General features: G+C 40.6%; 1 protein-coding gene across 3 annotated transcripts in view; it reads right to left on the bottom strand.

Annotated features, from left to right (window-relative positions):
- Positions 1-24,546, bottom strand: part of cers6 (ceramide synthase 6) — a 256,821-nt gene that overhangs the window by 12,288 nt on the left and 219,987 nt on the right. For 2 of the 3 annotated variants that reach the window (XM_072579520.1, XM_072579521.1), the window contains exons 7-8: positions 15,754-15,882; positions 9,694-9,800 (exon numbers count right to left, since the gene is read on the bottom strand). In XM_072579520.1, the coding sequence (XP_072435621.1) occupies positions 9,694-9,800; positions 15,754-15,882 (236 nt within the window). The remainder of the gene's footprint in view (positions 1-9,693; positions 9,801-15,753; positions 15,883-24,546) is intronic. The other variant, XM_072579522.1, reaches the window with a different exon arrangement.

The following is a 24,546-nucleotide window of genomic DNA, read 5'->3' as shown; positions in this document are numbered from 1 at the left end:
AGCGGAAGATGAGGCGCTCTTCCTCCAGGCGTCGTGTTGCCATGGTCTGGCGATGGAGGAGGCCAAGGACCTGCATGTCCTTGGCGGAGTGGGAGGGGGATTTAAAGTGTTCAGCCACGGGGCAGTTGGGTTGGTTGGTCCGGGTGTCCCAGAGGTGTTCTCTGAAACATTCCACAAGTAGGCCGCCTGTCTCCCCAATGTATAGGAGGCCACATCGGGTGCAGCGGATACTGTAAATGATGTGTGTGGGTGAATTTGTAATGGATATGGAAGGATCCCTTGGGGCCTTGGAGGGAAGTGAGGGGGGAGGTGTGGGCGCAAGTTTTGCATTTCTTGCAGTTGCAGGGGAAGGTGCCGGGAGTGGAGGTTGGGTTGGTGGGGGGTGTGGACCAGACGAGGGAGTCGTGGAGGGAGTGGTCTTTCCGGAACGCTGATAGAGGAGGGGAGGGAAATATATCCTTGTTGGTGGGGTCTGTTTGGAGGTGGTGGAAATGACGAAGGATGATGCGATGTATCTGGAGGTTGGTGGGGTGGTAGGTGAGGACCAGTAGGGTTCTGTCCTATTGGCGATTGGAGGGGCGGGGTTCAAGAGCGGAGGAGCGGGAAGTGGAGGAGATGCGGTAGATAGCATCGTTAACCACGTCTGAGGGGAAATTGCCCTGCAACCGCAAGAAATGCAAAACTTGCGCCCACACCTCCCCCCTCACTTCCCTCTGGGACACCTGCACCAATCAAGCCAACCGCCCCATGGTTGAACACTTTAACTCCCCCTCCCGCTCCGCCAAGAACATGCAGGTCCTTGGCTTCCTCCATCGCCAGACCATGGCAACACAATGCCTGGAGGAAGAGTGCCTCATCTTCTGCCTCGGAACCCTCCAACCACAAGGGATGAATGCAGATTTCTCCACCTTCCTCATTTTCCGTCCCCCCACCTTTTCTCAGTCCCAACCCTCGGACTCCGCACCGCCTTCTTGACCTGCAATCTTCTTCCTGACCTCTCCGCCCCCACCCCCTCTCTGGCCTATCACCCTCACCTTAACCTCCTTCCACCTATCGTATTCCCAACGCCCCTCCCCCAAGTCCCTCCTCCCTACCTTTTATCTTAGCCTGCTTGGCACACCCTCCTCATTCCTGAAGAAAGGGCTAATGCCTGAAACGTCCATTCTCCTGCTCCTTTGAGCCTGACCTGCTGCGCTTTTCCAGCAACACATTTTTCAGCTCAGTAGTTAGGAAGGCAAAGACAATGATGGCATTTATTTCAAGAGGACTAGAATATATAAGGAGGGATGTAGTTCCGACACTTTATAAAGCTCTGGTCAGACCACATTTAAAATACTGTGAGCAATTTTAGGCCCATATCTCAGGAAGGATATATTGGCCCTGTAGTGTGTTCAGAAGAGATTCATGAGAATGATCCCAGGAATGAAAGGCTTAACATATGAGGAACATTTGAGAACTGTGGGTCAAAATTCAATTGAATTTAGAAGGATGAGGGGGGATTTAATTGAAACTTACAGAATATTGAAAAGCCTGGATAGAGTGGACGTTGGGAGGATGTTTCCATTAGCAGGTGTAACGAGGACCCGAGGGCACAGCCTTACAGTAAAGGGAAGACCCTTTAGAATGGGGATGAGAAGAAACCTTTTCAGCCAGAGAGTGCTGAATCTATGGAATTCATCACTACCGAAGGATGTGAAGGCCAGGTTATTGAGTATATTTAAGACAGTGATAGATAGGTTCATGATTGTTAAGGGATCAAAGGTGATGAGGAGGAAGTGGGAAAACGAAACCAAGAAACTCATTATTGACTTTCGACGGGATGTTACTCATACCCCCCCCGACACATTAACAGCACAGAGGTGGAAAAAGTGGAAAGTGTCAAGCTCCTGGAAGTGGCCATCAACATCAAGCTTTCTTGGACTCTTCATGTGGATGCACTGATTATGATGGCCCAACAACATCTCTTATTCCTCAGGCAGCTGAGGAAATTTGGCATACAGCAAGTACTCTTGCCAAATTTTATAGGTGCGTCATCGAGAGCATTCTGTCTGGATGTATCACTACATGGTATGGTAACTGTACCTTTCAAGGTTGGAAATGGCTACAGAGAGTGGTGAACTCGGTCTGGACAATCATAAAAGCCAACCTCCCATTCATAGAATCCATCCGATGTCAAGGAAAGGCCGCCAGCATTCTCAAAGATCCATCCCACTCTGGCAATGCTTTGCTACAACCTCTACCATTGAGGAGAAGGTACAGAAGCCTGGACACATGCACCAGCCGGTTTCAAAACAGCTACTACTCTACTGTTGTTAGAATACTGAATGGACTCACAAACTCTGAGCATTTGCCTGTACCTGTGTCTTTGCTTTTGCTGCTGTTTACCTATTATTTACCTATCTATGCTATTTAGCTATGTGACCTGCCTGTATTGCTCACAAGACAAAGCTTTTCACTGTGCTTCGGTACACATGACAATAAATTCAATTCAATGGGGTTGAGAAACTTAACAGCCATGGTTGAATGGTGGAGCAGACTCAATGGGCTGAATGGCCTAATTTCTGCTCCCATGTCTTATAGTATAATGACATCCTCGCATATGTTTATGAGGAATAGGTTTATATTCTTTAAAGGAAAAATTAGGATTACTTTATGTGTACATCAGTTTATGAAAGACAGCCTACCTGTTAAACAGTTAGATAACAGTATGACATGTGACATTCCAGTATAAATGTCCCTTCTTCACCTTTGGTGATCTTCTTTATTGCAATGGAGTCAGTGCAGTATGTAGTTAGTCAGTTTGTCAGCTATATGTAATGTTACAGTCATGTAAAGTTGTTGTAACATTAGTAAACTTGGAATTCAGACTATGTATAAGTCTGGAAACTTAAAACAGTGTAAAGAGTTAGATTTGCTAATAAATTTCACGGGTTGAGAGTGTGGTCCTGGAAAAGCACAGTATGTCAGGCAGCATCGAGGAGCAGGAGAATTGATGTTTCGGGCATAAGCCCTTCATCAGAAATGAGGCTCATTCCTGATGAAGGATAATGTCCGAAATGTCGACTCTCCTGTTCCTTGGATGCTGCCTGACTGGCTGTGATTTTCCAGGAGAACATTCTTCAACTCTGATCTCCAGCATCTGCTGTCCTCACTTTCTGCTTATAAATTTCAAGACTATCTGTCTCAACTAGAAGCCAGTCTTTATGGGATATGTTCCATGAGCTAACACGCAGGGATGCACTCAGACCATATCATACTGTCAGTGGTTTTGACCCAAGAAACAATATCACTCAGAGCTTGCAATTGCATACAGAGCTATATGCCATTCTTTTCAAGGATTTTGAGCCAATGAGTTAAACTTAGATGCATATTTCAATAAAGCAACAGAATGCTGAGTATTTATAATAAGGAGAGATAATAAGCTTCATGTTGTAATACACTCAATAGGTTAGATTGTAATATCTCCTGTCACATAAATTGCTCTTAAGATTAAATCCGTCGGGTCATAACGTTCTCGCTACCACTGGCAAGTTTGATTTCAATTTTCAGTTAAAAACACCAATTTCATCTTTCAAAATAAAATAGAATGGATTGACTAATTTTGACATGTTGATGTGGAAATGCATAGCTAAAAAAGATCACATGGAGGAGTTGGAAGAGCCAAATGGCTCCCTCCTGTCTCTATTTTTATAAGCTCATTGCATCAAATTCTACCAAGAATCCGAGGAGCAGGAAAATCGATGTTTCGGGCATAAGCCCTTCATCAGAAATGAGGCTCATTCCCAATGAAGGGCTTATGTCCAAAACATCGATTCTCCTGTTCCTTGGATGCTGCCTGACTGGCTGTGATTTTCCAGGAGCACTCAAGCTATTTAACTCTGCTCTAGATGCAAGAAACATCATTCAGTAAAAGTTCAAGGTGGGTAATTATCCAAGGCACAATTGAGGAAGTTTTACATCATTGTTATATCAGGGCATTCCCTGTGCCTTCAGCACTAAGTTCCCTAGGCCAATTTATATAAAACACCTTCTCTGCCCTGGAACTGCATGCTACATGTTAACATTGACAAACTCTTCATTGTGCACCTTAATGCTCAGTATGGGCAGAACATTGGTGGTGAGACAGAGGTGTTTCAGTGTGAATTATTTTGTTGCAGCTATTTATGTTTATGTTATGATGGAGTAAGTGACCAGTCAGCAGCAGTAGCTGAGTTCCTTCAGGAGACTATCTAACACCCTCCCTTTCCTTTTTATTCTGTGTACTCTTCATACTGCTCCATCAGGTTCATGCCTCTCTCAGTTGCTGCAGAATGCAGCATACATCAAACAGATGACAGACTCATTATTGAACCTGACTTACAGGTAGGTGAGGCTATGTACAATGTTCTCACATTTTCAAAAATAAACTAAATTAGTGTAAAGTCCATACAACACCTTGCCAGTGAAGCCATGCATCCTTTTGATGTTACGAACTAGTGTTAGGCCTCAGAAAATTCCTCATTCCTGATGAAGGGCTTATGCCCGAAACGTCGATTCTCCTGCTCCATGAATGCTGCCTGCCTGGCTGTGCTGTTCCAGCACCACAATCTTGACTCTGATCTCCCCCATCTGCAGTCCTCACTTTCTCCCAGGGAAGCTTTGTTCAGCTCAAAGATGGGTAAGTATTTCTCGACTCATTAGAATTTCTTACTTGATGGTGGCAATTTAACTTTGCACAAATTATAATTACAAATTCCCTCTAGTACTCTCGTCTCTACCAGCACTACTTTGGCTCCCCACCTCCACACTTGGCTCCTCACTCTCCATTCTAGCGCTTCACCAAACCTCACCTCCCAGCACTAGCTTCCTAAAATGCCTCCTGCTGTTGGGCTTCCCATTCAAATGAACACCTGAAGTCACTTCATTTGAATGACTGATACAAACTAAAATCCCCTGAGAACATTACAGCCTTTCCTTTTCAATTCAACTGTCATATATAATGGCAGGGCAAGTCTGAAGTTGTGTCAAACTGTCTCTATTGCAGAGCCTCATTTATTGAGCTTTTATGTTCTTTATGAGCCACCCCACACCTTGCCAGCCCTAAAAGCACCTGAGGTAAATGGGGTTTGTGTGTCAAACTTGATTTCACCTTCTGCTCACTTCATGGGAAATGAAGGTGTGACTGTTCATTGTGACTGTCTTCAGCCTTCAATTTCATTCTAGACTATAGCTGTGTGTATTTAAAGAATTGTTTTTTGAACATCACACCAGAAACATAATAAGGCAATTAATGCAGTGCCTTTTGATTGCATACAGGATTTTAGAAAGATTTTCAATACAAGCTCTCTGAACTACTTGAATATCATTATCCTCCAGGAGTTTACTTGACCTTCACAATCCAACTGCTCCATACACTTCTCTTTTTAAAATGCTCTCATATTTAAAATGGAAGGCAATTATCTACAAATAGATATTAATGATCTCTAAATCTTTCCAACAATGCTTGCCCTATAGTCATGTAACTATTTGTAGCCATATAAAGAATTACAGACTTAATTTGAGATTTGATAGTACAAAGTCTGATTTGTAAAATTGATTTTTCCATCACTGTTTGTTTGTATTGATGTTAAACAAACCATTTGTTAAGCTGCCAGGGTTTTCCACATTGTGTTATGCTTGAAGGATTGTTTCAACACTAGGTGGATCCATGGAGCATCACAAATAGTTTTACAGAAAAATCCACAAGGACATAAAAATAAATACATCTGATCACAGAGGTTTAAGGATGTATATACACAATGAACTTACAACAGTTTCAGTGCATTATTTATGCCTATACTTAGACGGCTGTGGAGTCAGGGTTGGAGGATGGGATGAGCTGGGAAGCTCTCTTGGGAACTTTTTCAGGTCGAATGGCCTCTTTCTCTATTGTAAAAGTCTGTGATTCTATAATTCTATCAATGGGGGGGATACTAAACAAATATTTTACATCAGTGTTTGCTGTAGAAAAGGACATGGAAGTTATAGAAAGTAGGGAAATAGATGGTGACATCTTGAAAAATGTCCGTATTACAGAGGAGGAAGTGCTGGATATCTTGAAATGCATAAAAGTGGATAAATCCCCAGGACCTGATCAGGTACCCTAGAACTCTGTGGGAAGCTAAAGAAGTGATTGCTGGGCCTCTTGCTGAGATATTTGTATCATCGATAGTCACAGGTGAGGTGCCGGAAGACTGGAGGTTGGCAAACGTGGTGCCACTGTTTAAGAAAGGTGGTAAGGACAAGTCAGGGAACTATAGACCGGTGAGACTGACCTCAGTGGTGGGCAAGTTGTTGGAGGAAATCCTGAGGGACAGGATCTACATGTATTTGGAAAGGCAAGGACTGGATTAGGGATAGTCAGCATTGCTTTGTGCATGGGAAATCAACTCTCACAAACTTGATTGAGTTTTTTGAAGAAGTAACAAAGAGGATTGATGAGGGCAGAGCAGTAGATGTGATCTATGTGGACTTCAGTCAGGTGTTCAACAAGGTTCCCCATGGGAGACTGGTTAGCGAGGTTAGATCTCATGGAATATAGGGAAAACTATATTTGGATACAGAACTGGCTCAAGGTAGAAGAAAGAGGGTGGTGGTGGAGGGTTGTTTTTCAGACTGGAGGCCTGTAACCAGTGAAGCGCCACAAGGATTGGTGCTGGGTCCACTCCGTTTGATAATTTATATAAATGATTTGGGTGTGAGCATAAGAGGTATATTTAGTAAGTTTGCAGATGATACCAAAATTGAAGGTGTAGTGGACAGCAAAGATGGTTACCTCAGATTACAATGGGATCTTGGTCACATGGGCCAATGGGCTGAAAAGTGGTAGATGGAGTTTAATTTAGATAAATGCGAGGTGCTGCATTTTGAGAAAGCAAATCTTAGCAGGACTTATACACTTAATGGTAAGGTCCTAGGGAGTGTTGCTGAACAAAGAGACCTTGGAGCGCAGATTCATAGCTCCCTGAAAGTGGAGTCGCAAGTAGATAGGATAGTGAAGAAGGCATTTGGTATGCTTTCCTTTATTGGCCAGAGTATTGAGTACAGGAGTTGGAAGGTCATGTTGCTGCTGTACAGGACATTGATTAGACCACTGTTGGAATATTGCATGCAATTCAGGTCTCCTTCCTATTGGAAGGATGTTGTGAAACATGAAAGGGTTCAGAAAAGATTCAAAAAGATGTTGCCAGGGTTGGATGATTTGACCTATAGGGAAAGGTTGACTAAGCTGGGGCTGTTTTCCCTGGAGCACCAAAGGCTGAGGGGTGACCTTATAGAGGCTTATAAAATCATGAGGGGCATGGATAGGATAAATAGGCAAAGTCTTTTCCCTGGGGTTGGGGAGTCCAGAGCTAGAGGACACAGGTTTAGGGTGAGAGGGGAAAGATATAAAAGAGAACTAAGGGGCAACTTTTTCACACAGAGGGTGGTATGTGGATGGAATGAACTGCCAGAGGAAGTGGTGGAGGCTAATACGATTGCAACATTTTAAAGGCATATGAATAGGAAGAGTTTGGAGGGATATAAGCCGGGTGCTGGCAGGTGGGACTAGATTGGGTTGGGATACCTGGTCAGCATGGATGGGTTGGACCAAAGGGTCTGTTTCCATGCTGTACATCTCTATGACTATCTAATTTTGACGTTGCAAATTTAAAATAATATTTGTCACAATTTTCGATTTTAAATTCTTTGTGAAGGCTAGATTTTGACTGAAATGATTTACCTCAAAAGCTTTAGTAATACCTACACCCAGTCAGCAGTAAAAGTTTGAGAAGCTGCTGTATATTTTTAAACGCTTGTGAAAAATCTGTATAAAAAGTGTAAATAAATGGCTGGCCGTCAGTGTATGGCAGAAACTCTATTGAATATTTCCAGAGGTGTCATATACATCATTGAAGCCAAATGTTGAATTGAGGTTTTAAACTTTAAGACAATTATTTGCTGCTTTTTTGATATTTGTTCTTCATTGTACACAACAATCTCAAAACTGAAACCATCAAAATCATTGGCCAGAGATTTGGCTGACCACCTCAGGACTTTGACAAAGATGTTGGCAGCGATTGAAACTGTGTAACTGGAATGACAAAGATAGTTGCTGAAGAACTAAATTCAACCTCAACCTCATATGTCGTTTGAAGATTTCATGATATGAAGAAAGAACTTAAGAGTGTTTGAGATATGCCAGATTTCAAGGCAAATTAGTAATTTTTTTTACACACATTAAGTCAAGTGCCATGGAGGTCACTCACAAATAAAAAAAAACATTGATTTTATTAACAGTCCTCAGGCATTCTTGGTGATGTACTTGAATAACATGGCTTTATGCTCATAAATTATGTAAAAGGTAAATTTTAATAATGAACACATTTAGTTTCTATACACTTGAATGTTTCCCTAACATGTACATTATTTAGGACAAATACTTGCTTCTCACTACAATCTATTGTCATTCTAAGATCAGTAATGGGTGACAGCAAATGAAAGCAGGGAAAAAAAATTGTCAGAACAAAGAAACACAGCGAATTGGAATGGGAGAACAACGAAAACAATCTTTTTTAGTAACACAGAAATTCTAAACTGCTTCACAGAGACGCCATCAGAGACAAGGGTATTTTCAGGTTCAGAAGATAAATAAAATTAAGGAGACAGTGTTATGAAGGAGAGATAGGGAAAAAGAAGTCTGAATTGAAACATTTCTTGCATTCATGTAAGCAAGAATATGTCAAGGATCATGTTTAGTCTTAAGCAACAGAAAGCAGAGAACGTTTACGGGAAATCAGAGTGTCTTTAGCCTATGTTTCTGCAAGGAGCATCAATATTAAGATCACTCTCCATTTCATTCTGAATTTATCAAATAGGGATTAAATTGATAAAGCATTTGAAAAGTCCAGGAAGGCAACCATGTCATTTGAAAGTTGCGTTCTCATGAATGAGATCTTTACTCTAACACTCATCTTAATTAATATTTGATTTAGGCTCATCTTTGATGCATATTTGTTCATCTTGAGCTAGGATCACCTGGGTAAAAGGGACGAATGGCCCAATCAAAGAAATTGGCACATCTTATTACTGACAGTTGTTCCACTTAGTTAATCAACTTTGGTGCGGCATTGAGGTAATGTTCATTGTTGTGGATAATTCATGAGTGTGGAGGAAACATTTGGAAATATAATATTTAAAGAAAAAGATGGCAGTCATCTAGAGATATAGTTTTTAGATTAGATTAGATTATCTACAGTGTGGAAGCAGGCCATTCGGCCAAACAAGTCCACACCGACCCTCTGAAGAGTAATCACCCAGACCCATTGCCCTCTGACTAATGCTCTTAACATTATGAGCAATTTGGCATGGCCAATTCATCTAACCTGCACATCTTTGGATTGTGGGAGGAAACCTATGCAGACACAGGGAGAATGTGCAAACTAGTTACAAGAGGAAACTTCAGTTTGCCAAAGCAAAAAAAAAGTCATAATTTTAATAATCCTCAATTGATTAGGAACAACTGAGATCATTTTAAATTTATTCCACTTCAGTCTTACTGTTTCTGTTGAATAAGATTATTTAACTAAATGCTCTCCTTTTCTGTTGTAATTACATTTTCAGTATGCTTGAAAAAGTGAGAACTGAAAAGTTCATGTTAAACAAATTGAACTATTTGATTGAAAGCTTACTCACCACATTGGATAAAGGCCAAGCCTCGTACTAACGAAGAGCAAGCCAAACATTACAAACAGGAGGTCACATAATCTTTGACACTTGGCGTAGTTTGCCATTTTAGCTGCCTGTGAATTAAGAAAACATAGTTTAGATTTTCAATGTCTGACCAACATTTGCATGTATTGAATAGGCTACTCTCCAGAAGAGTTCTGAACTAGGTCAAAAGTGACTCAGCAATTGATTAATCTGTGTCTAGTGAAAAATAATATTACTGTACCAGGATCATTTTGTGTGATGGACTCAAAAACTTTGAAATATTTTCTTGTTTAACTAAAATCTATGATTCTTGGTCATATATACAAAATAACTGACATATTGATTTGTGTTAGCTAATTAAGTTCAGTAAAATGAAATAATATAAATGGAAAAAGCAGGAAAATCAAGAAGTGAGCTTATACATAACACTTCAAAAGGAGCAATAAGTCAATTATGTGCTTCAGAACTGACAGACTGATTAATTTATGGTTAATTCCATTTATTGCATAAAATAAGCAACTGACAATCGTCTTTGAAAATCTATAGACAAAGGATCTCTTTTATGAAATCTATTTAAGTCAAACATAAAAAGAAATCTAGTTGATAAAGGTAATCTGCCATTTGTGAATAAACTTATAAAATAATTACTATCAATTGTGCTGTTTTTGAGGTTTTTGCAGGACAATTTATAATGAGTTCATGGGATGAATTTTCTTTTGGTCTCAGGAAGAGGCAAGCTATGCAATTTTGTGGTTTATTACCTGTACACCCACCCTATGTGTGATACCCATGCTAATTTTTATCTTTTTACTCCAGGGTTGGGTTTACTGGTGTACCTATTCAATAAGGGACCAGTTAGAGGGAACATCTTGGTCCTCCAAACAATGGCCTTGAAATTTCAATTGCCAGATAGTTGCAGAGATATAGACTGCAGTTATGTCGGGACCATCTGGAGATCCCAATGCCTGGAAAATTGAAATTTCATTCAGGCAATCAACTTGTATCTAACCTCTGAAAAAATCCCTTAGAGAAGGATACTTCAGAGGACTCAGACTCTCAACGTTATGGTTACCAGGGAAAGGTTACAGGATTAAAAACCTGCTCCAACTCTTGCATAGCTATTAAACCTGAACCCTTAACTCATCACAGATAGTCCCCAACTAAACCATATTGACTCTCATGTGCCCTGACTTGACATCTTGCCTCCTTACACAACCCATGATCTTGATCCAAATCCTCTCATCTGACCCCACTTGAACTGACAGCTATCCCTGAAAACTCCAAACTAACACACCCTTGTTAAGACCCTGTCTTACTGGACTTGACTAGAAACAAACAAGCTGCAGATGCTGGAAGCCAAAGTAGACAGGCAGGATGCTGGAAGAACACAGCAAGCCAGGCAGCATCAGGCTTGCTGTGTTCTTCCAGCCTCCTGCCTATCCCATTGGACTTGACAGCACCCTGAAACCCAAACCTCAACCCTGACCTGACCAAACCACACCAGACTGACAATTCCCCAACCCAGTACCACAGCACTGAACAATAGCCCACCCTGACTAAAAACACCCATCCAGGCCAGGTCTAAGCAGACCTGACTCAATAACACTGTGCACTGTCAACTCCCCCTTCACCTCCCACAATGCTCAGACACCTAACCTTAACCTGACACCATTGGACCTGGCACCATGCAGCCCTGAAGGACTGTCAACCTTTGCCTCAAACTGACATGCCAACACTGACTGAACACTGCTGGACCCAGTTCTGTGTCCCTGACTTGACTTGCCAGATCTATCAGCCTCCCCTTCTTGACACCATCGCAACATGATCCCCTCACCTGATCCTACATCCCACATCCCCAACTTATCCCAGCTGGACTTGACACTCTTATTAATGAAGGGCTTTTGCCCGAAATGTTGATTTTCCTGCTCCTTGGATGTTGCCTGACCTACTGTGCTTTTCCAGCACCACACTCTTGACTCTGATCTCTAGCATCTGCAGTCCTCACTTTCACCTACTCTTCCTACTGGCTCAACACTTCCACCTACCAAAGCAGCACCGATCCAACCATCCTAACCATGTAGGTACTCAACCTCCCTTACCCATTTGGTACCCTAGCCCCTCACCCAATTAGCGTGCTACCCTCTCACTCACCTGGCACACTGCCCTTCTTCACCCACAGGGCACATTAGCCCTCAATCCACATATACCTCAACTCACTTGGCACACTGCCCTCTAATCCATTTACCAAACAATCAATTCAACTAGTTGCCACTCTGCCCCTCACTGTCCTGAAAACCAAACCCGAATGGGATCTCCAAATCTGATTAGACTTTCTGGGCCTATGTCTCAACTCCCAAAAGTGATTAAAGCCTCCCAAATACCTCAACCCAGTCCAAGTCCCATGTTAGCCCATTTGCCCATGCCACCTTTATGACTCCAGCACTCCTCCATGTACTCTAAATAGCTAATCATCCAATATCAACAATATCAACAATGTAAATGCGTTAGGTTCCATGCCAAAATATTGAAGTATTCCTTAATGCTCATAATCCAAGAAGCTAGAAATCACACTAAATAAACAATCAATTACTACAATTTATTGAAACTGTCATTTTCAGTTAAATGGAGCACCTACCAAGTTGAAACTAATTAACACTTGAAAGTCAACAAAATATTATAATGGCTAATTATCCAAAGATTAGACTTGCCGATCTCTTAGTTATGAACTGTCAGTTCTTTTTTTCAGTTATGAAGAGGGATTGGACAGATTGGGATTGTTTTCCTTGGAACAGAGGAGACTGAGCGGATACATGATTGAGATGTATGAAATTATGAGGGGCAAAGACAGGGTGGATGGGAAAAAAATATTCCCCTTGGTTGAAGGACCAATGACCCAGGGTTTAGATTTAAGGTAAGTGGTAAGAGGTTTGGAGGTTTTTTTTAAACTCAGAGGATGGTGGAAATCTGGAACTCACTGCCTGCAAGGGTGGTAGAGGCAGAAACCTTCACAACATTTAAGAAGTATTTAGATGTACACTTGCAATACCAAGGCACATAAAGCTAAAGGTGAAGTGCTGGAAAATGGGATGAGAATAGTTAGGTAGTTGTTTTTGACTGGTACAGACTTAATGCACTGAAAGACCTTTTCTGTGCTGCAGACCCCTATACTCCATCAATAAAAAAAAAGCTGAAGCAATACAGGGAAGCAGATGGTTAGATTGTTTTAAAGTGTCAAAAAGTAGTTATCCTTTTAAATAAAATACCCAATAAAATCACAGAACACAATATGATGGCATGGGCGAACAACATTATCACTGCATTATGGTGCTTATGGAAGGCACAAATAGTATACCTAAATGATTAAATATTCAAGGAGCTACAGGAGAGGAAGTAAATACAATACAGGTAGTTCTCCTATAACGCACATTTTATAAACACAATTTGGCTGTAACTTGATTTTTGAATTAAAGACTTTTTTTAATAAAGCGAACTCTCATTGGTTATTTGCTGGTGCATCTATTGCTATAGGTTGTCATCTGTGTTGTAATTTTTTGTTTCTATCTGCAACGAAGGTAGTTTTGTTTGCTTCCATCAGTGGGAAAATCAAAGTGACACTTGAACCTGCTCCCAGGGCGCACAGTTTAATTGTTTCTGGGGTTTTCCATCATTTTCCACCAACTTGATAAAAAAAAACCCTATCCCTGATCAACTTCCACTGCTGTCAGGGAATGTGAAAAATTGGAATATTTTGCTGGAACACTTACTGGAATTGAGGGGTGGCGGGGGGCGAGGAGTGGGAAGAGAGAAAGAGAGATAGGGAGCAAAATCAGGGGCAAATGCAGCGATGTCCAGCGACTGTGGGAGAGTTAGCCGGGCATTTTGTTCAGCAAAGGCTCAGCTGCTGGCGATCTGAACTTTCAGCACATGGCGACTTTGCAAGAGAAGGGTGTACGTGTGTGGACGGGGGGAGGGCAGGGAAGTGTGAAACTAAGGCTGGACCACTGGTGACCCTCATCTCTCCCCACCCCACCTAAGACATGCCTGCTCCAAGGTTACCCAATCTCCGTTTGAATTTGGGGGAGGGAGGATTTGAGAGTCTCGGTCCCTTATTCTCTCTGAAACCCGAGACCCACCAAAACCGCTCGCCGTTTAGAGCATCCCAGCTCTGTACACACCCCCAAAAAAGATTTTACTCGCGCCAAAAGAAAACACCCTGCTTTTTAAAATTCCTTTTTGGAAATACTTTTGGGAATAAACTTGTTGAGGAGAAGTCCCATTGTTTGAATGCCTTTATCTGCATTATGAAGTGACTTCTTAGCTGGAAATGAAAGTTAGAAACCATGATAGCATTTAAATAGCACTGCATTCAGCAGCCGGGCCAGTATTGGAAAATTTCAGACGGAGCATTATTTAATTCAGAAACCCCTTAAACTGTTACGTTTACTGTATTACTTCATTGAAATATATAATTTTTAAAATTACTTAGATTGTGCTATCGTTTGTGTGAGGCTAACAACTATTTATGTTTCAATCTTTACTGACACTTTTGGTGGTTCGCCCAACCGTATTTTTTTCCGTCGGCCCCATTATTTCTATCGCATGGTTTTCTATTAGACGGCATTGCACAGGAACACAACTACGGTTATAGGAGAACTACCTGTAACTATCACTAGAGAAAACATGTTAGAGAAACTAATGCTTGATAAGATGTCTGAACCTGATGGACACATCAGGGGACACTAAAGGATGGGATACATTCTAGGATATTAGCGGAAGTAGGTACAGCGATAGTGGATGCACTGGAAGTAATCTTCAAGAGGATTAGAAAATTGCCAGTGTAACACCATTATTTAACGAAGGAGACAAAAAAAAGTATGAGTCTATTATAAAGGAGGTAATAGCATAGCATTTAGAAGTAGATAATATGATCAACCACAGTAAGCATGGCTTCATGAAGGGGAAATCATGGCTGATAAATTTACTAGAACTGTCTGAGATGCTAACAAGTGCAATGGATAAAGTAGAAGCAGTGGATGCAATATATTTGGATTTTCAGAAGATATTTGTTAAGGTACCATTCATTAGGTTAATTAATAATATAAGAGCCCACAGTGTTCGAGGTAGTATATGAGCATCAATACAAGACTGACTAATATAGAAGATAGAGAGTTTGGATAAGGGAGGATTTTAGAATAGTAAACTGTAACTTGTGGTGTACCACAGGGATTAGTGCTGGGGCCACAAGTGCTTGCAATATTAATGACCTGGATGAGGAAAGTGAGTGTGCAATAGCCACGTTTCCAGATGACACTAAGGTATGTGGAACAGCAAGTGGTGAGGATAGCACAGAGAGTCTGCAGTGGGACATAGACAGTTTAAGTGAGTGGGTGAAAACATGGCAAATGGACGATAATGTGGGAAAATGTAAGGTTATACACTTTGGCAGGAAGAATAGAGGAGCTGCATATTATTTAAATGGAGAAAGACAGCAAAAAGCCACAAAACAGATGGATTTGGGGCTCCTCACCCATAAACCACAAAAAGCTAGCATCAAAGTGCCATGGATGATGGGGAAAGCAAACGAAATGTTGATCTTTATTTCAAAAGGGAACATAGTATGAAAGTAGAGAGGTTTTGCTGAAACTATATAAGGCACTTGTCAGATCACAACTGGAACACTGTCAATTGTTTTAGGCCTTATCCAAGAAAAGGTATACTGGCACAGGAATCAGTCCAGAGAAGTTTCACTTGGCTGATACAGTCGTAGGTATGGATGGCCTGTTTGTGAACAGAGGTTGAGTAGATTGGGCCTGTACTTAATGGGATATAGAACAATGAGAGGCAAAATTCTTGAGCCATACAAGATTCTTCGGAAAAAAAGTACTGCTGATGTTGGAAATTAGAAACAAAAATAGAAATTGCTGAAAAAGCTCAGCATATCTGGCAGCATCTGTGGAGAAAAAGCAAAGTTAATGTTTTGTGTCCCATGATCATTCTTCAGAACTGATTGTAGCCAGGAAAAGGAATGAACACTTTCCTTACCTCTAAAAGAAAATCAGATGCGTCATGAAGGCACATGACCAGTGTTCCTACACGCACCATGTTGTTGACATATGAAAACGTTATAAGTGCTATTGTTGCAAAGTGATGCACAAACATAATGGCAAAGTCCTAAAACAAGAAGAAAAAGCTAGGTAATCACTAAGTGAAAACTTCACATCAGCTCTCCAGTACACTACATGGCGTACAATTTCAGACGTAGAATTAAAGTAACATCATAGGATTTTGACAATTCATTTTTAGTTGAGTATCTGATGGAATATAATGCTTACTTCATGATAATAATGATTACAAATGCTCCCAATGGCACACTTCTTCAGCTTTTCTCAAATAATTCACAGGATTTTTAGTTTTGACTTTATCCCTTCAGAATAAGGATTATTGCAACTTCTAAACACTATTTTATGCCTCATTGTATTTTTTTATTTGTGGAGTAATGACCAATATACTCAACACCCTTTAAGACTATATTCAATGATGTGCCATCCCAACACCCAGTTAATGCTTGTTCAAGTTGCAAAAGTGCTGGGTTGATAATAGTCAACAGTGTTATATTACTTTCCAGAAGATAATTCACAAATGGTTAGAAGTTTGTCAAGAAGAACTTTTGGAACAGTTAGAATGGATTAAGAGCAAGAAGTGGGATATGTCATTGGTGATAGGCAGGTTGTCAGTGATGACTTGGAGTTTGGTTTAATTGTTACCCAGAAGTCACCTTAAATTTTTAATAGTCTAACATTTGCTGGGTAATTATTATGCTTAACTGAGTTAGAACTCTCTAAAATTCTTGGCTTTTTGGGCTTTTTTTAGATGGTTCCAGATGCAGGAGAATTGCCTATCAGAAGTATCAATTTCCCAGGCAATTCCCACAAATTCTGGACATTGGGATTCCACATGGCCCTGAACTGCAACTCCATTCAACACTGCTACAATGACTATCAGGTGATTGAGATATCCAGACAAGTGTCTCTTACACTGCTGATGAGGAAGCTCTTGCCACTCAAAACAAAATCTTCCAGAAGCCATTAATATGGATGTTTAAAATATCATGCTCACAGTTAAGTTTGAATGCCAAGTGCCCATCAGCTACTATTCAAGCTTCACATTCCAACTCACGGAATCAGAATTCTTTGGCGTTTGGTGTGTGTCTGTGCAGTGATCACGAGGATGATGGTAATACAGAAATTATATTTTAGGGTGAGGTTTACTGCTTGTTACGCTATTCATGAACAATTAATTAATGTTTTGTCTGCACTCAATTGTTAAATTGTATTCTTTATGGCTGGGAACAGCATGGGAAGGATTAAAAATTTCAGCCACACAAAATCACTAGCTCACAGGTCAGACAGGCTGGTTACTGTAGGATGCACAAAGTGAATAATATAATTGATAATAAGAGTGGATATGATGGAGCAGTTTGTGGTCCCATTTTCTGGGAGGTGAATTAATGAGAGACATGTATTGTTTCCTCTGTTATTAAGTTCCTTTAAGTGGCCAGAGATAAGCCTTCCCCAGGATCAGGAACACTCAGAACAAATGGCCCACCCATAGAGAGCAGCTCACCCACTCATTTTTCTCAGCAGCTTCACTGGGGAGGCAGTAACTGCTATCAGAATGACACCCACTGCACGCCTACTATTATGAAGTGAACCCAATCACAGTTAGATAAAGCAGGGTTTTGTGGGCTTGGGGCCACAGGGGTTGGTATGTAAGGGGGATTGGCAGCAACAGCAGAGGTTGGTTCTCAGTTGAGACTCTGCTTTCCAATGTTTAATGCCTTGATCAGGCACTGAGTACTTTGAAGGAGGGACCCTATTGCAAGAGATCACAAACAACCTATGCCAGTCAGTCCCCTCACATGAAAACAAGCTGCCTACTGCTTGGTTAATATTAGTGGTGGCTGACTGGACCCCTTAGTGGTTGTTAATTCATGGCCTGAAATAGCTGTGGGGCAGGAAGCCCACTACAGGTTTTTCCACGTCAGACCTAACATTCACAAGGGTAAGTGGACAAATGGGAGATACTCACACACCGCCACCTCCTCTTAATTAATTGTCAAACACAACATGAGAGAGGGCATGAAATACTTCAGTAGAGTCTGAGCTGCAAATTTAGTCACTCTATATTTTGCAATGCATATAATCAACATGTGCCACATGACATAGCTTTGGGGAAAGGGTTTCGATATGCCTTCCAAGGATATTGAGTGATATATCTTGGTTAATTTTATTCCAATAAACAATCAGTTTCAATATCAGTGCATTTTCTTTCAAGAAATAGCTTTTGTATTAAAGCCAAGCACAGTGTAAAGGTTAAGTGAGTGGCATCATTATTGTATTGAGAATAGCAACATATGCAATATCATTGCTTATATTACACTCAGTGCATCTTCAGTTTTTATTGAACCAAACCATCTCTTGGATTATGGTATGAGGTTTCACAGCTTCATTTTCACTATCACTCAGTTCATCTGTCAAGAAAAGGAGAAACATGTGGCCATGCCATAGTCCAGTATTCTGTTTATTGAGTATGAATCCTTTGCTGTTTGACATTGAACATAGAATGTTACAGCACAGTACAGGCATTTTAGCCCTCGATGTTGCACCGACCTGTGAAAATAATCTGATGCCCATCTAACCTACACCATTCCATTATTATCCATATGTATGTTCAATACCCATTTAAATGCCTTTAATGTCAGCTGGTCTACCACTGTTCCAGGCAGGCTGTTCCACACTTCTACTACTCTCTGAATGAAGAAACTACCCCTAATATCTGTTACCCCTCAATTTAAAGCTTATGTTAGCCTTCACCATCCGATGAAAAAGGCTTTCACAGTCCATCCTATCTAACCCTCTGATGATCGTAAACGTCTTGATTAAGTCACCTCTCAACTTTCTTCTCTCCAATGAAAACAGCTCCAGTTTCCTCAGCCTTTCCTCGTAAGACCTTCCTTCCATATCACGCAACATGCTAGTAAATCTTCTTTAAACCCTTTCCACATCCTTCCTATAATGCGATGACCAGAACTGCATGCAATACTCCAAGTGTGGCCATACCAGTGTCTTGTGCAATTGAAGCATGACCTCGTGGCTCCGAAACTCAATCCCCCTATCAATAAATGCCAACACACCATATGCTTTCTTAACAATCCTATCAACTTGGGTGGCAACTTTCAGGGATTTATGCACCTGGACACCAACATCTCTCTGTTCATCTATACTGCCAAGAATTTTACCATTAGCTCAATACTCTACATTCCTGTTACTTCTTCTGAACTACCTCACACTTTTCTGCATTAAACTCCATTTGCCACTTCTCAGCCCAGCTTTGCATCTTATCTATGTTCTTCTGTAATCCACACCATCCTTCGGCACTATCCACAACTTTGCTGACTTTAGTGTCATCTGCAAATTTATTAACCCATCCTTCTATGCCCACATCCAGATCATTTATAAAAATGACGAACAACAGTGGCCCCAAAACAAAAGATCCTTGTGGCACACCACTGGTAGCTGAGCAGCTGGATGAACATTTCCCATCAACCACCACCCTCTGTCTTCTTTTAGCTAGCCAATTTCTAATCCAAACTGCTAAATCATCTTCAATCCCAAAAATCTGTATTTTGTGCAATAGCCTACCATGTGGAACCTTATCAAATGCCTTAATGAAGTCCATATACACAACATCAACTGCTTTACCTTCATCCACCTGTTTTGTCAGCTTCTCGAAGAACTCAATAAGCTTAGTTAAGCATGACCTACACTTCACAAAACCGTGTTGACTATCCCTAATCAAATTATCCCTTTCCAGATGATTATAAATCCTATCTCTTATAACCTTTTCCTACATGTCACCCACAACCAAAGTAAGGCTCACTGACCCATAATTAACAGGGTTGTCCCGACTCCCCTTCTTAAACAAGGGAACAACATTTGCTATCGTCCAGTCTTCTGGCACTACTCCTATCAAAATGATGTTATAAAGATCAAAGCCAAAGGCTCTGCAATCTCTTCCCTGGTTTCCCAGAGAATCCGAGGATAAATCCCATCTGGCCCAGGAGACTTATCTATTTTCAGATCTCGCAAAATTGCTAAAAAACCTCTCTTTGTCACCGGTAATCCCATCATATGTTGTAGCCTATATCTCCGTACTTTCACTAACATCGCCCTTTTCCAATGTGAATACTTACAAGAAGTATCAATTAAGCACTTCCCCTATGTCCTCAGATTCTACACACAATTTTCCACTACAATCTTTGATTGGCCCTAATCTTACTCTAGTCATTCCTTTATTCCTTAAAATACCTAGAGAAGGCCTTAGGGTTTTCCTTGATCCTATCAGCCAACAACTTCTCATGTTTCCTCCTGTCTCTTCTTAGATCGCTCTTTAGATCTTTTCTGGGTAACTTACAACTCTCAAGTCCTCTAACTGAGCCTTCACGCCTCATCCTCACATAAGCCTTCTTCATCTTGACAGGAGCTTCAATTTCTTTAGTAAACCATGGCTCCCTCTCTTAACAACAACCTCCCTGCCTGATAGGTATATACCTGATAGGTTCAGTGGTATCACTTCTCAGGATGCTGGACAAAAAAAAATAACAGGAGTAGTCAACAACATGAAACCAAGACAGTACCTACCAGAAACATGACAGGAAGACAGGAACAAAATCAATTCTCTGTGACTAGCTTGCTAATTCCTCAATGTGAATTGTACCTGGGCTTTATTGAAAGGTCGTCTTGAACCCCAAACAGAGGCACACTTCTTTGAACCTTCTGCCACAGAACGTTTTGCTTTCGCATCAACAACTGTAACAATATTTCCTAAATACCTCGACTTTATTCCCATGTGATCTATTTCCTTTGCTGTGCCACATAATCTGCTTTAAAGGAGAGCTGTAATATTGCTCTTTATGCTGGTTTTCTCACAGATTGTTTGTTACAAACCAACCTTCCTTGGCCTGCACACTTCTGCCTGCAGCTTACTAAGATTAAGCAGCTTTTATTTTGTACCCTTTAAATGTTTGAGCTCTCCCAGTAGTTGCTGGTACCCCTATTACACCAAGTTGCACTCACCCAGCATCCCTGTGCTCACCAATCCACTTTTACCATCAAACCAGTAATGCCTTAAATTTAAAATTCTCAGGTTTGTTTTCAAATCTTCCATGACTTGTCCCTACCTATCTCTCTAACTTCCTTCCACCACACAATCCATGACACTAAGCTAATTCTGGCCACTACACATCTGCAATTTTAATTAATTTATCTTGGAGGCAGAGCTTTTCATATCAGAAGCTCTAAATACTGGAACTTCCCTAAAATGTTTCAGTTCCTGACTCTTCTCTCTTCTCCTGTAAGATGTTCCATTAAATCTACACCTTTGGTGAAGTCTTTGTTCATCTGCCTTAATCTCTTATTGAGTTGCTTGCTGTCAAATTTTGTTTGATCATGTTCCTGTGAAACATCTTGGGATGTTTGACTGCATTGAAGGTGACATACAAATTCAAATTGTTGCTGTTTTTAAAGGAAATTCACATTTTCTCACAGCACAGGAGAAAGTCCTCTGTCTTGTCTACATTAGCTGTCTGAATGAGCAATTTCTGGATTAGAGTGGTGCTCGAAAAGCACAGCAGGTCAGGCAGCATCCAAGGAGCAGGAAAATTAATATTTTGGGTTCCTGATGAAAGGTTTTTGCCCGAAACGTCAATTTTCCTGATCTGTGGATGCTGTCTGACCTGATGTGCTTTTCCAGCACCACTCTAATCCAGACTCGGGTTTCCAGCATCTGCAGTCCTCATTTTTACCTGAATAAGCAATTTACCTAGTGTCTCTCTCTACCTTGTCCCCATAACTCTGCACATTCTTCCTCTTTAGAATTCCCTTTTGAATGCTTCAATTGAACCTGCCTCCACCACCACACTCTCCAGTACTGCATTCCAGATCTGAACTGCTCACAAAATGAAGAAGATTTTCCTTGGACTAGGATCATCTGAGGTACATTTGAGAATAAGATTGAGAATTGATTGAGCACTCCCCTTGTTAGAAAACTGTGAATCAACATTCCTATAAGATCAGAATACACCCTCCAAGTACATATCATACTTTAGAACTTTGGAAGCTTGTTTCTTTGGAAGATGCACTGGAAGAATTTGCCAAATTCTTCCAGTGCATCTTTCTGAAAAACAAGCTTTCAAAGTTATAAAGTATGATGGTTTCTGTGAGAGTAGGATTTGCAGCTAATCAATAAGATATTTGTGAGGTGGTAACATACACAAGGATTGCATTTTTATAACTGAAATTAGTTCAAATAATGTTACCACATCAACTGCTTGCCAAATATAACCTCACCACCATCTTCAAGTGTGCCTCCAAGCCACTCACCATCCTGAGTTGGAAATCTCTTGCTGCTCCTCCACTGTCACTGGGTCAAACTCCTGGAATTCCCTATCTAATTGCATTCTGGGTCAACCCATAGCAGGTGGATTGTGGCTGTTCAAGAAGGTAGCTCACCACCATCTTCTCAAGGGCAACTAGGGATGGGCAATAAATGCTGACCAGGCAGCAATGCCCACATTCCACAAATGAATAAAAAAAAACTCAGTCTGAAAATTTCATGGCAATGCTGCCATTGAAAATCTGGTGATATCCTGGAAATAACAACAGCTCCCCAAGTTTGTTAGGAGGGACTTATCTTTCCTATAAGTCAAAGTAAAACTGGGCATTTTAAAACTGAAATTAGGGTTCGGGGTGGGAGTGGATGCTAGTGGCAGGGAGATGGGCAGCTGAGAATCTCATTATGGGTAATTGGTAGGTCCTGTTGAATTTCAAGATTGATCTCATTTAATTGTCATTTTGTTCCCTTTCTTTCCAAATAGCCAACTATATTGAGAGGCCAGAGGGATGCCTTCCTATCCCATATTAACAATGAGATTTGACACTTTGATTAGAACTGTAAAGCATCATTGATAGTAAACATTTTTGCATCAACCAGTTCAGTAACATTATCTCACATCTCTGGAGCAGGTTGTACTTGAACACAGGCTTTCTAACCCAGAGGTAGGGCATGACCACTCCACAAGAAGAATCCAACCATTAAATGTAGATAGCTTCTAATCAACCTGCTCAGATATGTTATTACATACATCTGGACCAGGTGGGATTCCTGGTTCAGATGTGGGGATATTACCACTGCACCACAAGAGCTCCACCTAACTTTAATCTTAACTGATATGATCGTAACTCAAGGGATTGTGGTGGCCCTGGCTTTGAAGCAATTAATTCTGTTCTTGATTCCCTACTTCCACTTTCAACTCAGGATTAAGAGGCGTGCATCACTTTGATTTGGTTACATATAATAGAATTGAGAAGAGATGAAGCATGATAAGATGCCAGCTCTACATGTTCCTCATCAAATAAGTAATCAATTTATCAAATATTTGCAAATGAAGTGTAAAACTTCCATATTTAATTCAATCTGCCTAACTAAATACACATGTATTTGAATTTATTTTGGATGCAAAGGTGTTATCTCGCCAAACAAATAACTGCAAGATGCAATTTGTTTTGCTGGTACCAAAGCACATTCAAAACTAATTTCTCAATATTTCCTCCTCATAGTGTTAGTTATATAGAGGATTCACTGTACACGAACAGCACCTAAAAAGACACATTTATCTGCAGCATTTCTTACAACTCATCCAATACTTTCAGACTCTGGATGCAGACTCCATCTGGACATTTGGTACAGCATTGTGATAAGTCTGTTCTTAATAAAGATGTTTATTAATTCACTGTTACTAGCTCATGAAAGAAATATCTTCTCAAGAAGATTTGGGAAAAAAATGAACTCAGGGAATTTTAATCTTAATTAAGAAGGCTGCGAGCCATTTCTGAATATAAAGTTAACAATTAGCTGAAATAAATCATACAAAGGGGCAAATATGACATAATCCTGGCATTACACATTGTATTAAAAAAAAATTGCACCCAATGGTGCCTTTCATTTCCTAAGCCTGTTGCACAAATTCTGAAATAAATGTTTGAGGTTAGAAACTGGTTGTTGTTCTTCAGGGAATAATACCTCATGCTTGGTCTGTTAGTGGCACTGTTGCCTTAATTTGTCATGACTGCTGTTCAAGGGTTCTGGACAATTGCCAAAAACAGTCACTTGTGATCTGAAATTTTGCAGGCAAGCTGCCAGCATATGAAGAACAAGTATGGAAAGTCCACTCTACCTATTAAAATGAGGCCCCAGAATCAATACTGATCGAGCATTGGGACTACATGTTCCAGGAGAGTTATCCTTTCCTGGATCTCGTTTCAGTTGGCCTAATAATGATACCAAAGTTCAATTTCACGATTGCTTCGTTTCTCAGAAAGAACAGGTAGAATTGGTAAATGCACAAAGAAAACATCACACAGCTATTTTGCAGATCATTTGCACTACAACTGCAGTGATGACGTGATGAGGTTACACTTCACTGTGATGTTCCAGTTACGGCATAAATATAGCATGACCAGACTGATGTGCAGAAAGACTCTCTGGAGTGTATTTGCTTCCAAGACAGTTTGTATCTTAACACCTAATGTATACTACACAATATATTAGCATATATGAAGACAAAACTGCTTTGCACCAGTGATTCATTTATCGGGTAAACTGACTCTTAACATAACAACTTAAATTTAAATGAAACAAAAAAGTTATCATATTCTCCTGAGAGTTCATTGTTTTAAGCAGTGCTGTTAAAATATATTTTTAAATAATACAAATTGT

The sequence above is a fragment of the Chiloscyllium punctatum genome, chromosome 10 (genome assembly GCF_047496795.1).
Source record: "Chiloscyllium punctatum isolate Juve2018m chromosome 10, sChiPun1.3, whole genome shotgun sequence".
In the NCBI taxonomy this organism is placed as follows: domain Eukaryota; kingdom Metazoa; phylum Chordata; class Chondrichthyes; order Orectolobiformes; family Hemiscylliidae; genus Chiloscyllium; species Chiloscyllium punctatum.
The sequence above is the reverse complement of the archived record's forward strand: the minus strand, read 5'-3'. Positions and strand labels throughout refer to the sequence as shown.